Source organism: Antedon mediterranea, chromosome 2 (assembly GCF_964355755.1).
Source record: "Antedon mediterranea chromosome 2, ecAntMedi1.1, whole genome shotgun sequence".
Taxonomy (NCBI): domain Eukaryota; kingdom Metazoa; phylum Echinodermata; class Crinoidea; order Comatulida; family Antedonidae; genus Antedon; species Antedon mediterranea.
In genome coordinates this window covers 24,610,331-24,631,683 of record NC_092671.1, presented here as the reverse complement: position 1 = coordinate 24,631,683, position 21,353 = coordinate 24,610,331, and the positions used below count along the sequence as shown (strand labels likewise).

Below are 21,353 nucleotides of genomic sequence, written 5' to 3'. Positions count from 1 at the left end.
AAGGTAGGCCTAAACTTGATTTCTAAGTTATTATGAAAACTGATCATGTAGATATGAATACATATAACAATTATGCCTATCGGATGCTGTGACCATGGAGGTATAATGCTGTGACGTTATCATATGGCCAGTTGACGTTTTCGTCAATGTTTTATTTCTTTCGTCAAAGTTATACGCATCGCATCGCGCTTCTACGTGTATTTTTTTTAATCATTTCTTTTTGCTCAAATCATTATCTTCCGAAATTGTCATCTGCATGCTTGATTTTGTCAACGTCATCATACCAAAAAATGTGAAAATATGTCGGTTCCGTAATTTCACCTATTCTATACATGTATATGTTGTGAGTACTACAGTATTAGCATTTTGCAAAGCACGCTCGTTGAGCTTGTGCGCACTCTTTGTGTTCATAATCAGTGTACCATGTCCCGCATACCTGGCTCAGCCTATATATTGTGCCAGTTCTGCGGTACATTTCATTTCGAAACCTGAGCTGCACTGACGAGATCTAATAAGATCGAAACAGTACTGTCTGCAGATTGGATATATATATATATATATATACCCAGGCAGCACTTGCCAGCTTTATACTATGACGTTATCCAAATTCCTTCACTTGCACTGATGAAGGGCTAGTGTTGCCCGAAAGCTCTGCTAACTTTTCTGGCTGTTTACTTTATCGTTTTGATTTAAATTTTCGCTTTTTATTTTTGTATCTCCATTGAGATCCAGCCACTGATGCCCACAGCATTGTCATTTATTTCAGTAATTTACTGAAAAAAATGACAATGCTGTGGGTATCAGTGGCTAGATCTCAATGGAGATACAAAAATAAAAAGCGAAAAGCTAAATCAAAACGGTAAATATATACGCCGTACCACGCCGAGAGTGTTAAAGAGTCGTTATCCAATCGAGTTCGAACAATACCATGAAAGCCCCAGTGGTCTAATGGTTAGGACATCTGCATATCAAGCAGACGGTCCGAGTTCGAGTCTCGGTTGGGGCGACTTTTTCTCATTCTCACAGATTTCCTCATCTTTATCGTTTCAAATTAATTAATTAAATTTCAGTATATCACCGGGCGGTTTAGAATTAATGTTCTTTGCCTACTGTGTTTATATATATATATACAACTGAGGACTAGTGCTGTTCCGCCGTACCACGCCGAGAATGTTAAAGAGTCGCTATCCAATCGAGTTCGAACAATACCATGAAAGCCCCAGTGGTCTAATGGTTAGGACATCTGCATATCAAGCAGGCGGTCCGAGTTCGAGTCTCGGTTGGGGCGACTTTTTCTCATTCTCACAGATTTCCTCATCTTTATCGTTTCAAATTAATTAATTAAATTTCAGTATATCACCGGGCGGTTTAGAATTAATGTTCTGTGCCTGATTTGTTTATATATATATATATATAAACACATTAGGCAATGAACATTAATTCGAAACCGCCCGATTTTATGTGTGAATGAATGAAAATAAGTATTTTTTAAAGTTATGACTTATGGTCCTATATGGTTCTAGGACACCTACTCCCTAGACAGTTACCCCCCGGATGTTTACCACCCGGACAACTACCCCCTTAGGACAACTACCCCTTAGGACAACTACCCCCCGGACAACTACTCCCCGGACAACTACCCCCTTAGGACAACTACCCTCTTAGGATAACAACCCCCCGGACAACTACCCCCCGGACAACTACCCCCTTAGGACAACTACCCCCTTAGGATAACAACCCCCCGGACAACTACCCCCCGGTCAACTACCCTCCCCCCCCCTCCCAATCCAAAAGTAGACAAATATATAGGACCGGTTTCTGTAAAAATGAAATCATCTGTTTTTAACGGGAGACCTATATTTGGGTCTCCCTTTTCGTATATTAGGGTCTCCCTTTTCGTATAGTGTGGTCTCTCTTTTCCGTATCCGGATATTCACCCCCTGGACATTTACCCCCCGGAAAACTACCCCTCGGACAACCACCACCTGGACCACTACCCCCTTAGGACAACTACCCCCCGGACAAATACCCCCCGGACAACTATCCTCTTAGGACAACTACCCCCTTAGGACAATTACCCCCTGGACAACTACCCCCCGGACAATTACCCCCTAGGAACAATTACCCCCCGGACAATTACCCCCCGGACAATTACCCCCCCCCCCCCCCCGCCCCGGGTAATTACCCCGCGGACAACTACCTCTGACACAACACTCCCCGTAGGACAAATACTTCCTGGACAATACTCCGAGGGCAAATAATCTTTTAGGACAACTACCTCCGTAGGACAACTAACCCCTGGACAACTACCCCCGGACAATTACCCCCTAGGAACAATTACCCCCGGAGAATTACACCCCCCCCCCCGGGTAATTACCCCGCGGACAACTGCCTCTGACACAATACTCCCCGTAGGACAACTACCTCCTGGACCTGGACAATACTCCGAGGGCAAATAATCTTTTATGACAACTACCTCCGTAGGACAACTAACCCCTGGACAACTACCACCCAGAAAACTATCGCTTTAGAACAACTACCTCCCGGACGGACAACTACCACCCAGACCATTCAACAACCTGACTCTGCAACAGCGTATAATAGGAATTAATAACTATATTTTAATTCGTTTCGTATATTTAGGTCTCCCATTTCGTATATTTGGGTCTCACTTTTCGTATATTTGGTCTCCCTTTTTGTATATTTAGGTCTCCCTTTTCGTATATTAGGGTCTCCTTTTTCGTATAGTGGGGTCTCCCTTTTCGTATAGTGGGGTCTCCCTTTTCGTACGTGGGTCTCCCTTTTCGTATATTTAGGTCTCTCTTTTCGTATTGGGTCTCGGGTCTCTGGTCTCGGGTCTCTAGTTTCGAAACACCCGTTTTTAACCGATTATTCTGTTTAACAGCACGCTAGACCCTAGATGTGCTAGATTTAAAGTACCGTATTTATTGAAAAAACGGCCTGGGCTGTTTATTGTTTAGGTGGTTTTTAGGTGGACATTTATTGGAAGAAAGTTGTTTATTCAATGGGAGGGGGTATAATCTAATGGAAATAGACGCCGATTATTCCATATGATGTGTCATGGGAGTGACATGGTCACCGTTTATTTGAGGGGAATTTATTTAAAGATCGCCGTTTATTCGGTGAGTGAACATTGAGGTCAAATATCAAAAGTGATATTATTCTTCAAGTGTACAAAAATACAAATGACAAATTTGAGACAAAAATTAATTCTTTTAAGACCAGTGGTTATCGAAGCATTGTCCTGACGCAAAAATTATTATTATTATTATTATTATTAGCGAACCCAGTCTTTACAGTAAATACAGGGAGTACTATATAATACGTTCGACTATCCTATGATCTTGTGTGACAATCTTCGGTTTATACCAGGCTATATTTATGTTCAATCTTTTACTTTTGTTTACAATAATGAATAGTAATTCGTCAAAGTAACGAATTAAAATATAGTTATTAATTCCTATTATACGCTGTTGCAGAGTCAGGTTGTTGAATGGTCTGGGTGGTAGTTGTTCTAAAGGGATAGTTTTCTGGGTGGTAGTTGTCCAGGGGTTAGTTGTCCTACGGAGGTAGTTGTCCTAAAAGATTATTTGCCCTCGGAGTATTGTCCAGGTCCAGGAGGTAGTTGTCCTACGGGGAGTATTGTGTCAGAGGCAGTTGTCCGCGGGGTAATTACCCGGGGGGGGGGGAGGGGGGAGGAGAATTCTCCGGGGGTAATTGTCAGGGGGTAATTGTCCGGGGTAGTTGTCCAGGGGTTAGTTGTCCTACGGAGGTAGTTGTCCTAAAAGATTATTTGCCCTCGGAGTATTGTCCAGGAAGTAGTTGTCCTACGGGGAGTATTGTGTCAGAGGTAGTCGTCCGCGGGGTAATTACCCGGGGGGGGGGGGTAATTGTCCGGGGGGTAGTTGTCCAGGGGGTAGTTGTCCTAAGGGGGTAGTTGTCCTAAAGGGGTAGGTGTCCTAAGGGGGTAGTGGTCCGGGTGGTGGTTTTCCGGGGGGTAAATGTCCAGGGGGTGAATATCCGGATACGGACTAGGTGATGTGTTTAAGACGTTTCAAGTACAAATTATGTTGAGCCATCACTTCCAACCCATAACCCCTCAGAATGTTTTTTTTCAAAATTATATATTTTTATCATTGACAATATGATGACACCTATTCATTTACACACTTGCAAAGTACTTAAACCATCACAGACCTATCATGCTGTGTAGGCCTATCTCATTATGAAGCAAAAGTTGTACTGGGATGGATTTTTTAAATCATCCGATTGAAGAGGGTAGAGGTTGGTGAGTATTATATAGGGAGTCCGGGAAATATGAAAGCTATCGAATTTTAATTAGAATTTTACTGAAGATTTTAAACTAAATTTGAAATCCGCCCTGGTGCGAGTGTAATTGCTAGTTTTATATATGTTCTTTTATTTTAAAGGAAATGAACTGCAGATTAAATGAAATACTTGATACAAATTGCGCAGAATATTTAAAACAGCGCAATAGGTATTTTCAGTGTACTTGATAACCAAAGGTCATATAAATCTGATACGCATAGGCCTACATTTATAAGAAATGAAAGTAAAAGAATTATATTTGTTAAACGAATTTGTATTTTGTATATGCCCCCTCTGTGTCTGGGTGGCGTTTATTTCGTTGAGTGTATTATGGTAACATGTATCAAATAAATACCCTAATGAGCCGTAAAATGAACCACATTTGTGCGAACATTTTGTCCTCAAATGTACTAACTAACCACATTTGTGCAAATATTTTGCCCTCAAATGTGCTAACTAACAACCACATTTGTGCAAACATTTCACGCTCAAACATGCAAATCTGTAAAAATGTATAGTCCACTGTGCAAACATACGCAGTTATAATGTAAAAACGATCGTTCAAGGTGCGAATATCATTTTCTTTAACAAAAATAAGTTAAGTTCATAACTGGAGGAAATGACATAAGCCTAGACGAAGTAGGCATGATAGTGATGAATATTGATACTGTATTATTAAATAAATAAAAAATAAATTAAATAAATTTATATTATACAATAAATGTAAATGTTGTGTGTACGATTTAAAATCGTTGCGCTATTGTGCACAACCCTATATGTAATTTGAAATTGCGCAAGGTAATCTTTGCGCAATTTACATATTATACAGTATATAGATATAACCGGTGGTGTGAGGCGAGATGACAAACATTTTTAAATAACATAACACGTCACCACTTATGAATTTAGAAGAAGATTATTCAAATAAATGTTCATTATGCTTAAACAAACTATGCTGCACATGAATGCAATAGAAACAAAACACATTTACAATGAATAAACTGTTTTCGTCTTTATTTTTAGCCTGTATTGCATCATCATAATCACACTGAATGAAGCGAAATGTAAACTGCCCTAGCCGCCAAAATGTCAGGTACACAAAACTCAATTTAAAGTTAATAAAGTATCATATCACAACCTTTGTTAAAAACTGCTCTGACCTTGTCAAGTACAAAAGTATAAATACATACCGAATTGCATTAGGACAATGATTAAAAAAACGTGGATTTCGTTGCATGCAGTATGTTATAACTTGTATACATAGTGCCTATTTGTATAGCAAACAAACTGTTTAAAAAAAATAATATTTGAATAAAAATTAAACTTAAATAGTAAAAAGTTACTTTAACAGTTGTTCTTTTCACACAAACCGAATAAACTCTTCGTTAAAAAAAAAGACCCTTTATCATCTAGTTACTCAAAATATGCTTACATAATTAAAAAATTACAATCCAACCCAGAGAGACTTATGGAGAAAAAAAAACAAACAACAAATAAATTACTGTCCAAGTATTCTATGGGAATCAAATAAATGTTTAATTTTTTTTGTCGTCAAACAGTATCTGATAATTTACCAAATTTGCAGCAAGGCAATACTTTCTTTTTTTTCTTTGCTTCTTTCTTCTCTACTTGTATAGCTTCTTAATAAATCAACCAAAGGAAATTTTCTCTTAACAAAAATCCAGTCTGGTCTACTTGTACTTTATTTCAGAGCATATAAACAATACTGTATTTAGTAAAGTTAGGTTTGTTTTTTTGAAAAGGAAATAAAGTATGGTTGAGTTTTGTATACCCGACTTATTACACGCCAAAGTAGGCAATAACATTCTTTAAAAGATGTTCTAGTTTCAATATAAATTTTGTAATATATTAACTTAGTCATGTATACATGCTTTTCTGATTGCATCATAGATAATTCTAGTACAAATAGCATTTCTTTATATGATCAAAATGTGTGTATAACTATGATCGCACCGAAAATGTGTTTTTTAAATTGTAAATATTGTACCTTGTCATCAGGTACTACCAAATTGCGTGTTCCATAAATATGTATAATATTAAATTCTTGATATTTTTTAAATAACTTTTTTAGATTTAGACAAGTGTTTGTTGACAGACAAACAACCCCACTCAAAAACAAAGCCTTCCCTTCTTTTTTTAAATGCAGCTAAAGAAGCCATTTTTTCTTTACTCAAAATTTTTCATGATACAAGAAAACTTACAATGAAAATGATGAAATATACAGTTCGATACAAATACTGTTCATCTAATAAGAACTAGTTGTACAGGCTCTATATACAATATTATCAAACTTTTAACAATAAAAACAAAAAAAAATCGGGAGAAAAAAAATCTGACGACATCACTTTCCACAATTTAGAATCATTAGCAAACATTTGCATTTATTGCTTGTCTTTAAAGAATAAGAATCCTGAGCAATAAATAGAGTTGAAATTGAGTTTCTTTATTTATATATATATATAGAGGGTAAAATTAACCTCAAAGGTCTTTAGAGCGATTGTCCTCTCCAATATTTTGTTTCTCATAACCTACAATCAAAACATACTGGAACTCTTGAGTAAAGTAAATGAAGGTTTTGTAGCCTTGAATTCGATTTTGATAAATTAAATACTATATTACAGTATCAGTAACAGAAATATCTTCTTAATTCTTCTACAGTAATACCAATACAAACTAATTATCAGATCACATAGCATCACAAAATGTGATGTGAGTAAACATTCTGTCTCTGTATTGGAGTAATTAAAACCAATATAAAAACTTCAGGCTAATCAAAGTACAGCTAAAGTTAATACTTGATCTAGTTCTTGTTTCTGTGTTTAGTGTCGAAAATAAAATATCGAAAGAGAGGACAATCTATGTATACAAATGTTTTAATAAAATGAGGATGGTGAGCTAGAAAGGATAAACAGAAAAATGTAATGGGACTCTTTTGCCTTCAAAAAATAAGATAAATATATAGATTACTTTGATCAATTGTGGATAAAAATGACATACGAACAATGCTAGTGAGCAACCTGGTTGGTAGAAACATTATGATGGAAGGATGCTGGCAAGTGAGGACGCTCTTCTAGCTTATCATAATCTAGGTGAAATTCCTTAGGAACCTTACACCAGCGATGACAATCAAAATAGTAGTACATTCCCATTTCATAGGAGTTTGTTTTTACGGATGGTTCCATGCCAGGTCCCCTAGTAATCCAAACTCGTTCATCTTTATGATACCTCCAGTCCCGATTGTACCTAAGACAAAGACATAATAATAATCAAACATTTATAAAGTGCCAATTCCAAAAAGATTAAATTTGCTAAATAAATGAGTAAGGTTAAAGATGAAAATGCTACTTAAAAATATTCTACAAATGCAATATTTGTAAAAAGTTGCTTACAATTCAGCTGCAGCTGCTAATTGAAGAACCTCGCCACCATGGGTATAATACAAGTAAAATAGAAGATCCTCTCCATACCTACTAAGTTTGATTGGTGCCAACTGAAAGTAACAACAAATTATTTCAATACCATATAGAAAGAACAAATATAGATAAGAACAAACAAAAAAATAGTTTGTATGCTACCAGAGATTGCGCTCTATTTACATCTTGAGGGAGCAGTCTCAAAATGTTATTAAATAATTTTATCATTTTTGGTAACCCTATGAACATAATTACGGTAATGCATAATATGCAACATAATAAAAATGATCATATGTACAAAATGAAGAATGTAAATAAAAAGAAATTTGATTATTAAAATATTGGGGTGGTGAGCCTGATGATATAGTTTACTGAATTTAGGGAATTAATATGTACTAATAGCAAAAATATTTTTGTAAATGCGTGATAAATTAAAATTAAATTAAAAGGCTATGATTGACAATATGACATTGTTATTATTCATATGGTGCGGATTGAGTTTATATAGATACTGTGTAACTGAGAAAACTACCTTATCTTTAATATGAAGATTTGTCAAATACTCAGATGGAACATGGAAGTCAATGTCTTGGGGTCGACAGGGACCATCAGCCCAAGGTGACTGGAACGTACCATATAAATTTCTGCTTTTCAATATCATAAAAAAAAATTATTTAATAAATAATTTTAATACATATACATTATAATACATCAATGTAAGTGAATGTATTTTAAACATTTTTAGGAATGTAATAATGTAGTCATAAAATAACAAGAGTCATTTTAAGCACATTCACAGTACTCTAGGCCTTTGATAAGTAGCCAACAACATCTAGACAGGAAGAGCTAGGCTTTCTAGATAAAATCCAGAAGATGCATTGAGTTCCACTCGAAAAACATTATTTGCATACTAGCTCCATGCTATGACATAACAAAATACTACACTATTATTCTAATAAAAGTTGCATGAACAAATACTTACTCTGGTGAGTTAAGATTAAGACCTAATGTAGTTAAATCACTTCCCAGTGCAAGTTGAACAAGGTTAGCGTCTGTTTCTGCAGCCCTGATAAACGTTAACAATCCAACCATACCAAATGGATCGGTCACCATACCAGCAGGAATGTTGGTTATTTTGCCTGACACAATAAAATAGATTATATAATAACATTTTATTCAATATGAACCATTTAGACTTTACTACATTTAAGTGACAAACATTAAGTGGACTATTGGCTTACCAATGGTTAGTGACAAATTGGGACCACATGTTTCTAGTTTAATCAAATCATAATTTCAATCAAGCATTTTAAGCGGTGTTCGCCATCATGTCGAACAATAATACAGTGTATATGTATACAGCTACAGCATTTTTATTACGCAAAATGACACACAAAATTGCTACCCCGATATGTAACTCATTCAGTTTCAAATCAAAATTGGATGTACTATACCTGTGTTTACAATTTTCCGGTTAGGTACTACAGTAGCCTTGCTCACTATAGTGTTTGATTTACATACAATTAATATTATACCTATTTAGTAAGATTGCTTAAATATATTAGTTTGATTTAAATAAATATTATTCTTACCGAAAAACAAATTTTAGTAGGTATTATTAGGGTGCACTTTTATGCTTGAGTGGGCAGTATTTTTACTATTTGATAACATTTAATTTATGTGGTACTGGATGTTAAAAGAAACACAACACAGGGTTTATAGGTATTTATAACTTACCATCTGGATGTATTTGAACACCTTTTTTGACATTGTTAGAGTTTTGTTTTGGGTTTTCACCTGGAAATCTAGGACTATCCATACTGTTAATATTCTGCTGTTCTGAACCTTTAAAACAAATAATTACAATTTGGAAATATTCAAATATACTACTTAACATGCATTGTTGCATGTAGAAAAACCAAATTTAATTTTATTATCACCAACATATACTCATTTAAAAAAACGGGACACACACCACAAAACACAGGTGTTAACACTATGGTGAGTCTTAAACTCCGCAGTTTAAGTGTGCATTGATAAAATCTCTCCCAATGTTATAATTTATACATTATCACTTATGGTTAATGGTTTAAGGTAATAACTTATTATAAAATCTATAAAACACCTAAATAAATTATGTAATTTGATTGGACAATTATGGGTCATACCGCAATAGTACTTATTTTGGCACGAAAACAAAATCTTCTAGCTGTTGCATCGGGAAATTTTAGCTTTTAACTCTCAAAATTAATTTGTACCACCGCACTCATAAACATTTATTATTTGCAATATTTACTATACAATATTTAGGAGAAACACTACAAGTTTGCAAAATCAACATTATTTTCATTTCACTAATATACTATGTTGATATCTTAAATATTATGTTCTACCTTGTTTATTATTTGAACCAGGCAAGGCAGGAAAATCTTCATTTTGAATCTGAAACTCAGGTGTGGGTTCTGCAGTTTTATTTACCATGCCAACTGTTAAGAAGAAAAAAAAAGAGCATCTTTAAAATTCCTGTTTAAAATATCTTTTGCATCAATATCAGTAACAGTACAACTGTTTTGGACATCAGTGAAGCAAAATAGAATACACAGTCAAAAACCTTCTTATTTCCAGCAAGTTTTATTTATAACCAAAAATATATTCAAAGTAAAAATTATAACACTCCACTAAAAAAAAGGGAACTAATTGTAAAGTGAAAATAAATTGACTACTACTAGAGGACCAGCGAATAGGTTCCGTGATCAACTTTATCGAACAAAGGTTTGGAAATGGTTTTGGGATCTTTGATCAATTCTGAACATATTTAGCTTGAGCTTACCTTCTGAAACTTTGTGCAACTCCGGGCAGGGGTCATTTAATATATATAAATACTTGTACGGTTATGGGGAATCAGAAAACGTATAGTTTGTTATATATCAAATTGCAAACAAAGGCCCTGTAGCCAAAAACTTTCAAAGGTCAACACTCTTTTGAGTTGTTCAGTAAGATTAAATCAAGTTAGCCCAGTCCGATTTTCGTAATTTTAGTGTCTAATTATATGTTTCCTTTTATTATCACACAAGGACTGTATAATGTTTAAATATGAGAAAAGGCATAAATATAGTAATTAATACTGTAATCCTTTGTGGGTGATTTCATGTCAGAATCACCCAACTGACCCTCTTGTCGTTTTAAAGTTAAGGCCCTCCGAAAAGTGCAATTTATTTTGTCTAACGTTCATCATGCATGGTATAGACCTTAAATTTTTAGAAACCTGTAACTTTTGATTATAAAAGTCAGAGAGTTGTAACTGATTAGCCAAAGTAATGTTTCCTACCAGTAATGCATGCTATTTGCAATCAATCGTATGTCACAATAAAATGAAGCACAGTATATATAGCTTAAGTTATCATTACCATACTGCGGTCTTCCTGCCATTGGGTTTGGTAACTGAAAGGCACTCAGATCATTTTGTCGTCCTCTATTTGCTAGTGCGGGAAAGTCACTCAAATCTAGTGAAGGTGATGATTCACTTGCTGCAATGCAAAGAAACATTATTTTTTTAACTGTCATAGCAAACAATATTCAGAGATATATTGTCCCCTAAAAAAATTATTGTTGAATATGCCACATAATAATTATTCACTTTGACCAAAAAGATAATTGAGATTTAAACAAAAACTGAACCTAAGGCCTGGCCTAGGTAAGGTACATAATATTAAATTAATAATTTAAGATTTAAAATACTGACAAAAATATCTTGATACCATTTTTATACATACCAGAGATATCACAGTCTAACGTTTTGGTTGTTACAATCAATATTTTCAGAAAAATGATTTTAAAGTTAACTAACACTAACAGGAAGTGACAAGTATAAACAAAAAACTATAATGGATAGTTTCGTACCCACCCGCTTAAAATTACTCAAAATTGTTTCAATTCGGACCAAGAAGGAAGATGTTGCAACATGGGTAGTATCTCATGGTCCTAGCGGGACCTAAACAGATAGCCCACAGTTATTCCTGCCAGCTTACTCAATAACTCAGCTATCGGGGTTTTACTCACTTTCAAACAAAAGGTAGTATCATCAGTTCTTCCTATGTAATTACCTCCGCCAAGGAGGTTATATTTTCACCCCTGTATGCTTGTGTGTGTGTGTATCTGTGAACAGCCTGGAGTCCACAGTTTATATCCGATTCTCACCAAATTTGGCCACAATGATCTATGCCCCAAATGCTCGGACGAGTTCGAATTTGAGGGGAAAAGGTCATAGGTCACAACTAAAAAAAAAACTATTTTACTCCCTAGAGACCACAGTTTTTATCCGATTCTCACCAAACTTAGCCACAATGATTCATTATATAATTGTGGTTAAATTTTGAAGGGTCAGGGTCAAAGATAAGGTTCACAAAAAAAAAAGAAATACAAAAACAATAAAAAAAAAAAGCGGGACTTGAACCAGCGATCCCAACTATGAGATGCTGGATACATAACCATTCCACCCAACTCTCATCCATAACTTTTTAGTGTGCAGTTAGCCTATTTACATTTAGAAGTAATAAAAAAAAAAATTTTTTTTAATATATATTTTCCGGGGACATTATGTAGGGAATTTTACAGTAGGCGGAGGTTTGTACTCTCGGAGTACCCTCTAGTTTTATATACTATTCCCCAAAATATACTCGGATGCTTTATGGCGTATATTTAATTTAATCTTTATCAACTTACAATTAATTAATTTTTATTTTGCTACTGCACCTTCACACGATGGTCCGAAAATAAACAAAAAACTAAAATGGCTATCGCCACCAACAGCCAACTAAAACAAACAGGAAGTTGCAAGGTGAACCCGGAAATTAGTGCGCACCGAGTTGAAAATCTAACGATAGAAATATGGAACAATATCATAATAGTGGAAACTAATTTTATCAAATCTACGTTTCGCGGTACATCTGAGATAGATAAGGTAGGTAACCAAGGCGGAGATTTGTCCCAAAGGTTTTCTATAGATTATATTTTCATTTTTTTTTATGAGAGAATATTGTCTATACAAAAAATATAAATAATGAGATAGATCATGAATACATAAACAAATGCTTACAAGCAAACATTAACATTTATACTTACACCAATGGTCAAAGGGAAACCTAGAACCCTGATCTTTACTCCTTGTATTACTGTTGAATTGTAACCAATCAGGTGCTGTTTTTGTTGCATTATTATAACTGTTTGATAACGTCTGATGGTTAATATTGCTAAGGTTGTGAAGGTTGTTCTGTTGCGCTAATATTAACCGTGAGATTCCAAAACTATTCATACTTGTCGGCGTCGTCCTGTCTTGATAACCCCCAGATATCCTATTGCAATTAAAATACATGTGAAAAAAGTATATGCAGTTTGATTTCTGTAATCTATATGGAGTTACGGTATCTATTACTGGTATCTCTTAATTAATATATATTTTCTTCAAAGCTTGAAAAGTATGAGCATGATAACATACGTTCCAATTGCTCTTTGTTGCTGTTGTTGTTGCTGCTGCTTCTGATGCATTGCTATTAAGCTTGGCGACGTTCTACTTGGACTACTCAAACCCCGATGACCTACTGATAAAATACCTCTGAAAAAATAATTTTAAATGGTTATTGAGAAATTTTAAAGTCAATCCAGACTAGCCCATTATGCACAGAGTACAGCCTAGCTAGTTTGGTGGTGGGAAATGATTGTGGTATTAGTCCACCATGAAGTTATCCAGGGACATTCAGTGAAGTTTATAGCAGGGAATTCCTCTGCTGCTCTGTGCCTTGTAGTTTGTCTATTATTGTTTATCTTACTTTGAATATGAACTGTACCATTTACTACTGATTGCTTTTATGACAAGGGGCATGTAGCAAAATTAATTTTCAGTTGATTGGTTTATTGATCAACTCCTTTAAATGTCAATTCAAAAACTTATTAAATGGTCTAATAAACAAAAAAATTTATCAGGCAAGTATTCAATACTAAATAATTATGTTACCTAGAAATATGTTGAAGAAGTTTAATTTGTTGTTTAATGTGCTTATATTTTTACAGTTGCCTAGACAGCTTAAACTGTTTGTTGCTATTAGGGGCTATTTTTTGTAAGCTAACAATTACAATCTATTTGATTACATAAAAATATCAGAGCTATATAAAGAGCTCAGAAACATTTATTCCTTTGAAATTAAAATAACAACTGACATAGGTGTGGTTCGCGGGTTGTAATCGGGAGCTAAACCGATAGCAGTCTGCGTCGTGAGAATGCCGATCCGATAACTCGTTTCAGCTTGGTCAATCGGGATACACTATTCAGAACGCTAACGTTTAGAGATTTGCTTTGATTTCATTATTTCCTCGGTGTCAAACCAAGGACGCATTTCATGCTGTTAATTTTTCACCCGCGGAGAAAAAGCAGGGGTGGCGCCAGGATCTTCCCGACGCGGGGGCTACATTCCCCGACGAGGGGGCTATGCGAGCGAAGCAAGCATCACTAGGCTGGGGGCCGCCAAGGGCCCCCGGTGGGGGTCCAGGGGGCTTCGCCCCCGGAAGCAACGCGTTCTAGCGTCATTTGAGGTCATTTTAATCAGATTTAGGGTAGCCATTTTTTTCATTTTTTATAATGCATAAATAAAATACTGCGTGCAAAAAAACGATGCGCGATGACTGTTTCAATCCATATTTTTCAATTTAAAAAATAAATGTTCAAAGAAAATTTAGAAAAATAGAGGTGGAGGTCCCGGAAATTGGACTTATTATACTTCAAAACATGAAACAAAATATATAAGTCCCTATCATGGTTGTGACTGAGCTAAGAAATGTTTGAAAAATAGAGATGTTAGGTCCCGGAAAATGCACTTCTTGTACTTCGAAATATGACCAGCTTTATTGTTGGGGCTGAGCTAAGAAAATGTTTAAAACTAGAGCTGCAGGTCTTCAAAAAATTGCATTTTACACTTTGGAAACATCAGGCATAGAGGCTTAAAAAACGCAAGTAGACCTTTTTCAGTTGGGAAAATAAGTTTATTCCTCCCAAGTGTATGCGTGCGTACCATCTGGACTTCCGAGTGGTGAGAAATTCATGACATACAGGACATTGAAAATGTAATAACTTAGCAATAATAAGATGTTGGCTAAGCGAAAATGGCACGTTTTTTTTGTTTAGTAATTGATGAAAAATTTATTTTAGGTGCCCCACGGTACAGAAGGTTACTTATAAATTAAAAAATTGGTGAACATACGAACAATTAACTTAATTTGTTTTTGCTGTAGTGTAGCGTACGTCGACACAGTACACGACGTAACCGTCGGTAAACTTCGCCTGGAAAATAACTACATACAGTACACATTTTGGTCCCCTGATGGAACATGATATCACGCGTCTCGACCCAACGTTGAACGATTCGTACAAAGGGATACCGCCAGACAAGTGCGTACCTAACTATTGTTTAGTAGTAAGTTAGATCGCTGGCAATAATGAATGCATATAAAGTGCATAATATCACTCTGACGTACTCTCACGGTCAATGAAACGTCGCGGTTTTCTAGGCGCTGAAGCTAGCTACGAAGTGAACGCGAACGCTTTTTACTGTATATTATATTCCCCGACAAAAAGTACCCGTGTTCCCTTCGGTAACCGTCGGTAAACTTCGCCTGGAAAATAACTACATTACACATTTTGGTCCCTGGATGGAACTTGATATCACGGGTCTCGACCCAACGTTGAACGATTCGTACAAAGGGATACCGCCAGACAAGTGCGTACCTAGCTATTGTTTAGTAGTAAGTTAGATCGCTGCGGGATCACTGGCAATAATGAATGCATAAAAGTGCATAATAGCCCTCTGACGTACTCTCACGGTCAATGGAACGTCGTGGTTTTCTAGGCGCTGAAGCTGTATGAAGTGAACGCGAACGTTTTTTACTGTATATTATATTCCCCGACAAAAAGTACCCGTGTTCCCCGACGGGGGGGCTAGGCTCCCCGACGAGGGGGCTAGAGCCCCCGTAGCCCCCCCGCTGGCGCCACCACTGAGAAAAAGGCTGTCATTCACATATTAAAGTACTGTATTATTATTTCGTCGATGTGAAGCTCTTTCACTTTGAAAGCGCTAGACTTTTTTGTAAACAAAAATAAACAATCTATTGTCACACAGAGTGTGTAATATTTAATTTTGGCTTCCAAGCTACAGTAACAGGAAGTCTATCTGATGGCAGTCACGGAATATCTCTAGCTAGGCCTCGCTACTCGATTCCGGCGACGTTGTGGTTTATGGAAATCTTTATTCATAGGTACTGTAGGCCTAGGCGGAAAAATGTTTGTTTTTTTGTAATGGAGAATCATTTTTGTCAGTGTTGCGAATTGCTAGGCTAGCATAGAGTATGATGTCTAGGCCTATAAGTACTATTAGCTAGGCTTACATGCTACACAGGGTTCGCTTCCGGGCCAACAAAATAAAATTAGGTCAGTTAATGTATGGATCGAGAATGTGTGTACCTTTAAATTTTTTTATCTGGATAACGGTAACGGTTAGTGGATACGTTCGTGCGTGATGTGTGACATGATGCATCACTCGAGGATAGCAACGCTTGTAAATATATTAAATGATCAAAACATGCAAGGAATTTCAACTGATCAGTATTGTAGCATCATGCTATAATGACACATTATGCTAATCTAAGTGAAAAAACATTAATGTTAACCTGTTTGGTGATGATGGGTTTATAGGTTGCATTCCTGATGTCAATGATGCACTTGTTGGTGTAACATGTCCTGCTAGATTACCATGGTGACTTGATAAACTTCTGGGTGGAAATTGTTGTGGTGTGGGCATTCCTCGTGGCAGACTTGGCATATCTAAGATGGATTAAAAAGTATTAACCTAAACACCCAAATCTTCACTTGTAATTGACAATACAGTATGTTCAAAAGTTAAGTTATTTTCAAAATATAGGTTAAAAACAATGAACAAACAAAAAAAAGATCATTAATTATGTAAGTGTTATGGCTAAATAATGGGCATATCCAGCTTCTGCTATTTTGTGGCAGTTCGGCATAAAGGGACACTTTAGTTGTGTCTGTATAAATACAAATACAATCTATTCCATATATTTTACTTTTCCAACAACCACTTCAAGCAAAAACATTTATTTTGAAAAAAAATTGCCTGATATATTCTATCAATATCTATTTTTTGAACGATATTTGTTGAACAACATATCCAAAAAACTAATATTGTAAATATTCAATGTAAAAGAAACAATCACTTACTCTGACCAAATCCACCAACACCAAATTGTGATGATAATACCTGTAAATTTGAAATTAATTAATTAACCATATTAATCATGACTGAGATTCGAACCCATAATTTTCTACAAAAAAAGGAGGTATCAGCAGTACATATATAGACACAAGCTCAAGACAAAATTTGTATGCAATTTACCAGTAGAACCTTCATTTTACGTACGGAACCGAAAGGCGTGCGTAAAACATGGGATTCATAAAATCCAGGTTGATCTTAAATCATAGCTAAAAAGGCTGCCGTGTTTTCCTACTTTACTGTACAGCATGCAGGTGGGTCACTAGCTAGCTGGCCAGGCTAGCAAGATGTGAGGCCTAACTAAAAAAGTACAGTATATAAAGGCTGTGCTATGTTTAAATAAAGTGTAAATTGAAATATCAATGTTCTTGTATTTTCTATCAATAAAAACAGTCGCTGCTGTAGGGGAAATGCACGTGTGTAGCTTGTCTCACACATCAGAATTCCTCACACAGCCATGGCTTTGTTGTTGTTAAATTGCGCCCTCAATGTAAGAAAATGATGACATCATTGGTCATTTTAAGCTTACGTAAAAGCCAGGGAATGTAAAACTAAAACATAGGTTCTACTGTATATAATATTTTAATGTAGCTAAATAAACTGATTTTGTTTTTTTAATTGGTAAGGTTAACAGCACACCTGATATTAATACTTTAACTTCTTTTTTTATGATATTGTATTCTGTTTTATGATTGAATACATTTTCTAAATACATTTATATAAAAGAATGTTTGGGCAATTTAATTTAAACCTACAGTATTTTAACTACAATGGCAGTCGATCAGAACTAACTTTTTTGGAGAGAGATACATTTACTGATAGTAGTTTAGAAAAACAAGTGGGTATAGCCAAATTAAGTCCAGTGCAATCAAGGCTTTATATAGTAAAAAATAGCATACAGTTCACCATCAACTAACTCAGTGGGCTACATCATCAAAAGAAACAGCTGATAGATCATATAAATCATGTCTTACACTTACATCTTTTTCCGACCTGTGTGCTGGAAAGTATATACTTGTTGGATCACTTATTTCCTTATCTCCTTCTCCAAAAAATCCCATCTTCCCCTTTTTCCCTAACAATGTAAAATCTGAAAAAAAAAAAAAAAAAAAAAAAAGTATGTGAAAATTGACAAAACTGCTGATTTTAAGATCCATTTGTATTATGATTTCACTATAATTTAGTAGGCTAGTAAATTATTTTTCACATGTCAATGAAATATTGAGTGGGCTATATATTGACCACCACTAAGTAAACATAAAAGTTGCGTTTACCAGGCTGATTTAAATCTGGCTGTCCTTTCCTGTCGTTGGGTAATTGGGATAACCCAAATCTGTTCAGAAAAAAAATGAGCAATACATTAGATTTAAAAGGTACTGCTGTAATGAAACACTGTAAGTATGCATACAGCTATCAGCATTGTTTTTATCTTGAATGTACTGTATTGTAAGTATTTTTTTTATTATGCATTTTAATAATTGCTACTACTATTAGAATTTGTTTATTACTAATAAAGCATATCTTGAAAATAAAAATTACAGATCCCCCTGGATGTGTTTGAAAACCTTCTCCCCTTTTGTGATAGACATGTATCTGCCATTTTACCATTGTATCATGCATGCATTAAAAAGGATTAAGGTGCTTCATTTTTGTGATGTACTGTACATGTAACAATGATTGGATTAAATCTATTAAAGTGGGGTTACTCAGTATTTGGTTGTTTATTATGAGTATGGGTGTTGGATGAAAAATTAACCCGGTCATAATGCTGGAAATGTACTGGGAAATAAAATAATAATAAATAACTTAATCGGACAATAATAGACACTTCTGTGGGTCTGTAGAGAGAGTATCTTACTGTAATTCCCAGTGTCTTTAAGTTAAATAACAAAACCATCAAATCATACATTTAGCAAATATAGTAATGTCCGATTATGTGGAAAAAAAAAATCAAAATGCACTCACTGGCCACCATAGCCCATTAAATTCGCCATCTGATGATCTGTAAATAATAGTAGAATTAGAATTTCTATTGCTAGCTTCATAATTAACCATACACTCACATTTAAGACAAAGAATAATTTGTGACATTATTTATAAAAAACGTCCAAAATTACAATTTAAGCAAATTATAATAAATTTAGGATACTGCAGGGCCTATGCCTATTTAATTTAACGCCGTGGTTAGGATTCCGGCACCGGAACTCAACTGCCCAGCTTTAGGGAATCCGACACGCTATTGTGCATGCCCACAATGAAGTAATCGGCGACTCTAATAACAGCGATGGGATCATTTAATAGCTGCGCCACGGCGAACTAGCCCAGATGCCTACTAACTAATACTACTAGTAGTAGGCCTACCAGCTAGATGTGACCAGTGGGCCTATTTATTTCGTAATTAAAAAAGTGGTTGCTTCATTCATGTATTAAACTTCATATAATTATGAATTATAATTAGGCCTACATGACTAGTTTATGATTTTTCAAGTACAAAATAAAAAGATTTCATAAAACGCATTATGCTGTAATAACATGCCCTCTCGTATACAAGTTGATTTGTTGACGGCAACCTAGCTGCCGCGCGGATGTGGAAAAAAAAACAGAACTGTTCGGGAAAGTCGGGGTCGCAACGCTACGCTATATTCACTTTCGTACATTTCTTGAAATACGCAAGCGTTATGACACTGAGCAGGCCTGGTGTTTTTCTCCCGTTCCGAACTTATACTTCCTCTATTTTAATTATTAATTCATGTATGGCCAAGTTTCATCCATCTCACTCTCCCCCGCGCAACGACTAACTAGGCTACAGTGTGTAACCGACTCTCGATGGTGTGGTGCGCGGTCTGTGGCACTAGTGCAAGCTATAATTGCTTCGCGGTGGGCATGCGCAGTAGCGTGTCAGATTCCTTAACGGTGGGCAGTTGAATTCCGGTGCCGGAATCCTAACCACGGTGTTAATTTAATGCCAAGCTTTTGTAAGCAAAACGAGTATTTGATTGGTCAAGATGAGTTGGCCGAGCAGTTAAAAAGGCAGGGGGAGCTGCAAACCATGTTTGTTTCAATCATATTCATACAGTTATGTAGGGCCGGCCAATCTTTTAAGAACATTTTACAGTAATTTTGTTTTCTCATACGACCCTCCGTTAAGAAATCCCGTCTGAAAACACGGTTATTTTGTTTTTATGCTCGGCTTGTCACGCAAGATGGCTTCCATAGCACGAAAATCGTCTAGGCCTAGTACTATGTTAGGCCCATGCATGGAGTAAAGAATGCCTAGGATAGCTAGTCTAGGCCTACTACTAATACTAGCTAGGCTAGGCCTAGCTAAGCCTCATAATAACTTATTATTATGGAAAATGAACATTTTAATCATCGCAAATAAATGTAGCCTAGCTAGGCTATATACAAGTTTAGCTATCTCAATCAGAGATAGCTAGGCATGACTTGATAGGCTAGGCATACATATTGCTGGTTATTAAATGTCTAATTTAGACACATACATCCAACCATTTCGGTTTTGACTTGCTCTCTCTGTCAAAACAGTCAGTGTACCAAAACCAAATCTCTAGCCTAGGCCTAGCCTAAAATAATTTTAGCATAGAGACAAGCGAATAGCATTATATTGATCTATAATGCTAAGTGTATTAAGAACAAGGTACTAAAATGCCATAATAATTTTATGTTAGAAATAAATAATTAAAATTACCAACTCAAAAAGTCCAATCGCACAATTCTTCAATATGGCTCCCCCTTCTGTTTTGTTTGTGCGATAGATGGCGCTTTAGCTGGGGGCGCTGTTTTTTTTCCTGAAAATATTTTTTGTATAATATGCGCTGCATGTGCACAGGAGACACGGTATTATGAAAAGTCTCGCTTTTCATTGTGTAATTCGCTTGCTACGTAAGTAAGAGCCGTTGTCTGTAACAATAAAAATATAAATAAATAGAAAAATAGTGGCAGACAAAAAAAATTGATTTAAGATAAGATAAGTTATATTTACAGAAGAAATAAAAAAACAACTATCTTTGAAATGTTGAGTTGGAAATATGAATAGAGTTGTGGACAAATGAACATTAAAGGACGATTCTATTCTACCTGATTTATTAACAACATATTTATCATTCATTATTTTCTTAAATTGGCTAATAACATTGCGCCTGTAAACTTCGTCGATAACATTGACAATCCTTCCTATTATTTTGCTATTTTTCATAGTACGCTCAAGTTTCTTTGTACT

General features: G+C 35.6%; 1 protein-coding gene and 1 non-coding gene across 3 annotated transcripts; one reads left to right on the top strand and one right to left on the bottom strand.

The window, feature by feature from the left end:
- Positions 1–934: 934 nt before the first annotated feature.
- Positions 935–1,006, top strand: Trnad-auc (transfer RNA aspartic acid (anticodon AUC)). The gene has a single exon. It is a non-coding gene; the product is annotated as a tRNA-Asp (tRNA).
- Positions 1,007–5,347: 4,341 nt separating this feature from the next.
- Positions 5,348–20,877, bottom strand: LOC140040747 (CCR4-NOT transcription complex subunit 2-like). Of its 2 annotated transcripts, none has more exons than XM_072086909.1 (15): positions 20,823–20,877; positions 19,082–19,118; positions 18,391–18,449; positions 18,097–18,206; positions 17,065–17,104; positions 16,497–16,650; positions 13,279–13,395; positions 12,906–13,135; positions 11,192–11,311; positions 10,178–10,270; positions 9,522–9,629; positions 8,767–8,923; positions 8,317–8,431; positions 7,761–7,861; positions 5,348–7,614 (listed from the first exon to the last, which is right to left on the bottom strand). In XM_072086909.1, exons 2-15 carry the CDS (start codon positions 19,108–19,110, stop codon positions 7,377–7,379), a joined length of 1,671 nt encoding a protein of 556 aa, XP_071943010.1. In that variant the 5' UTR covers positions 19,111–19,118; positions 20,823–20,877; the 3' UTR covers positions 5,348–7,376. The 2 variants fall into 2 exon arrangements, with proteins under 2 accessions (XP_071943010.1, XP_071943011.1); XM_072086910.1 differs by having other exon boundaries at positions 8,317–8,428.
- Between the last annotated feature and the right edge of the window lie 476 nt (positions 20,878–21,353).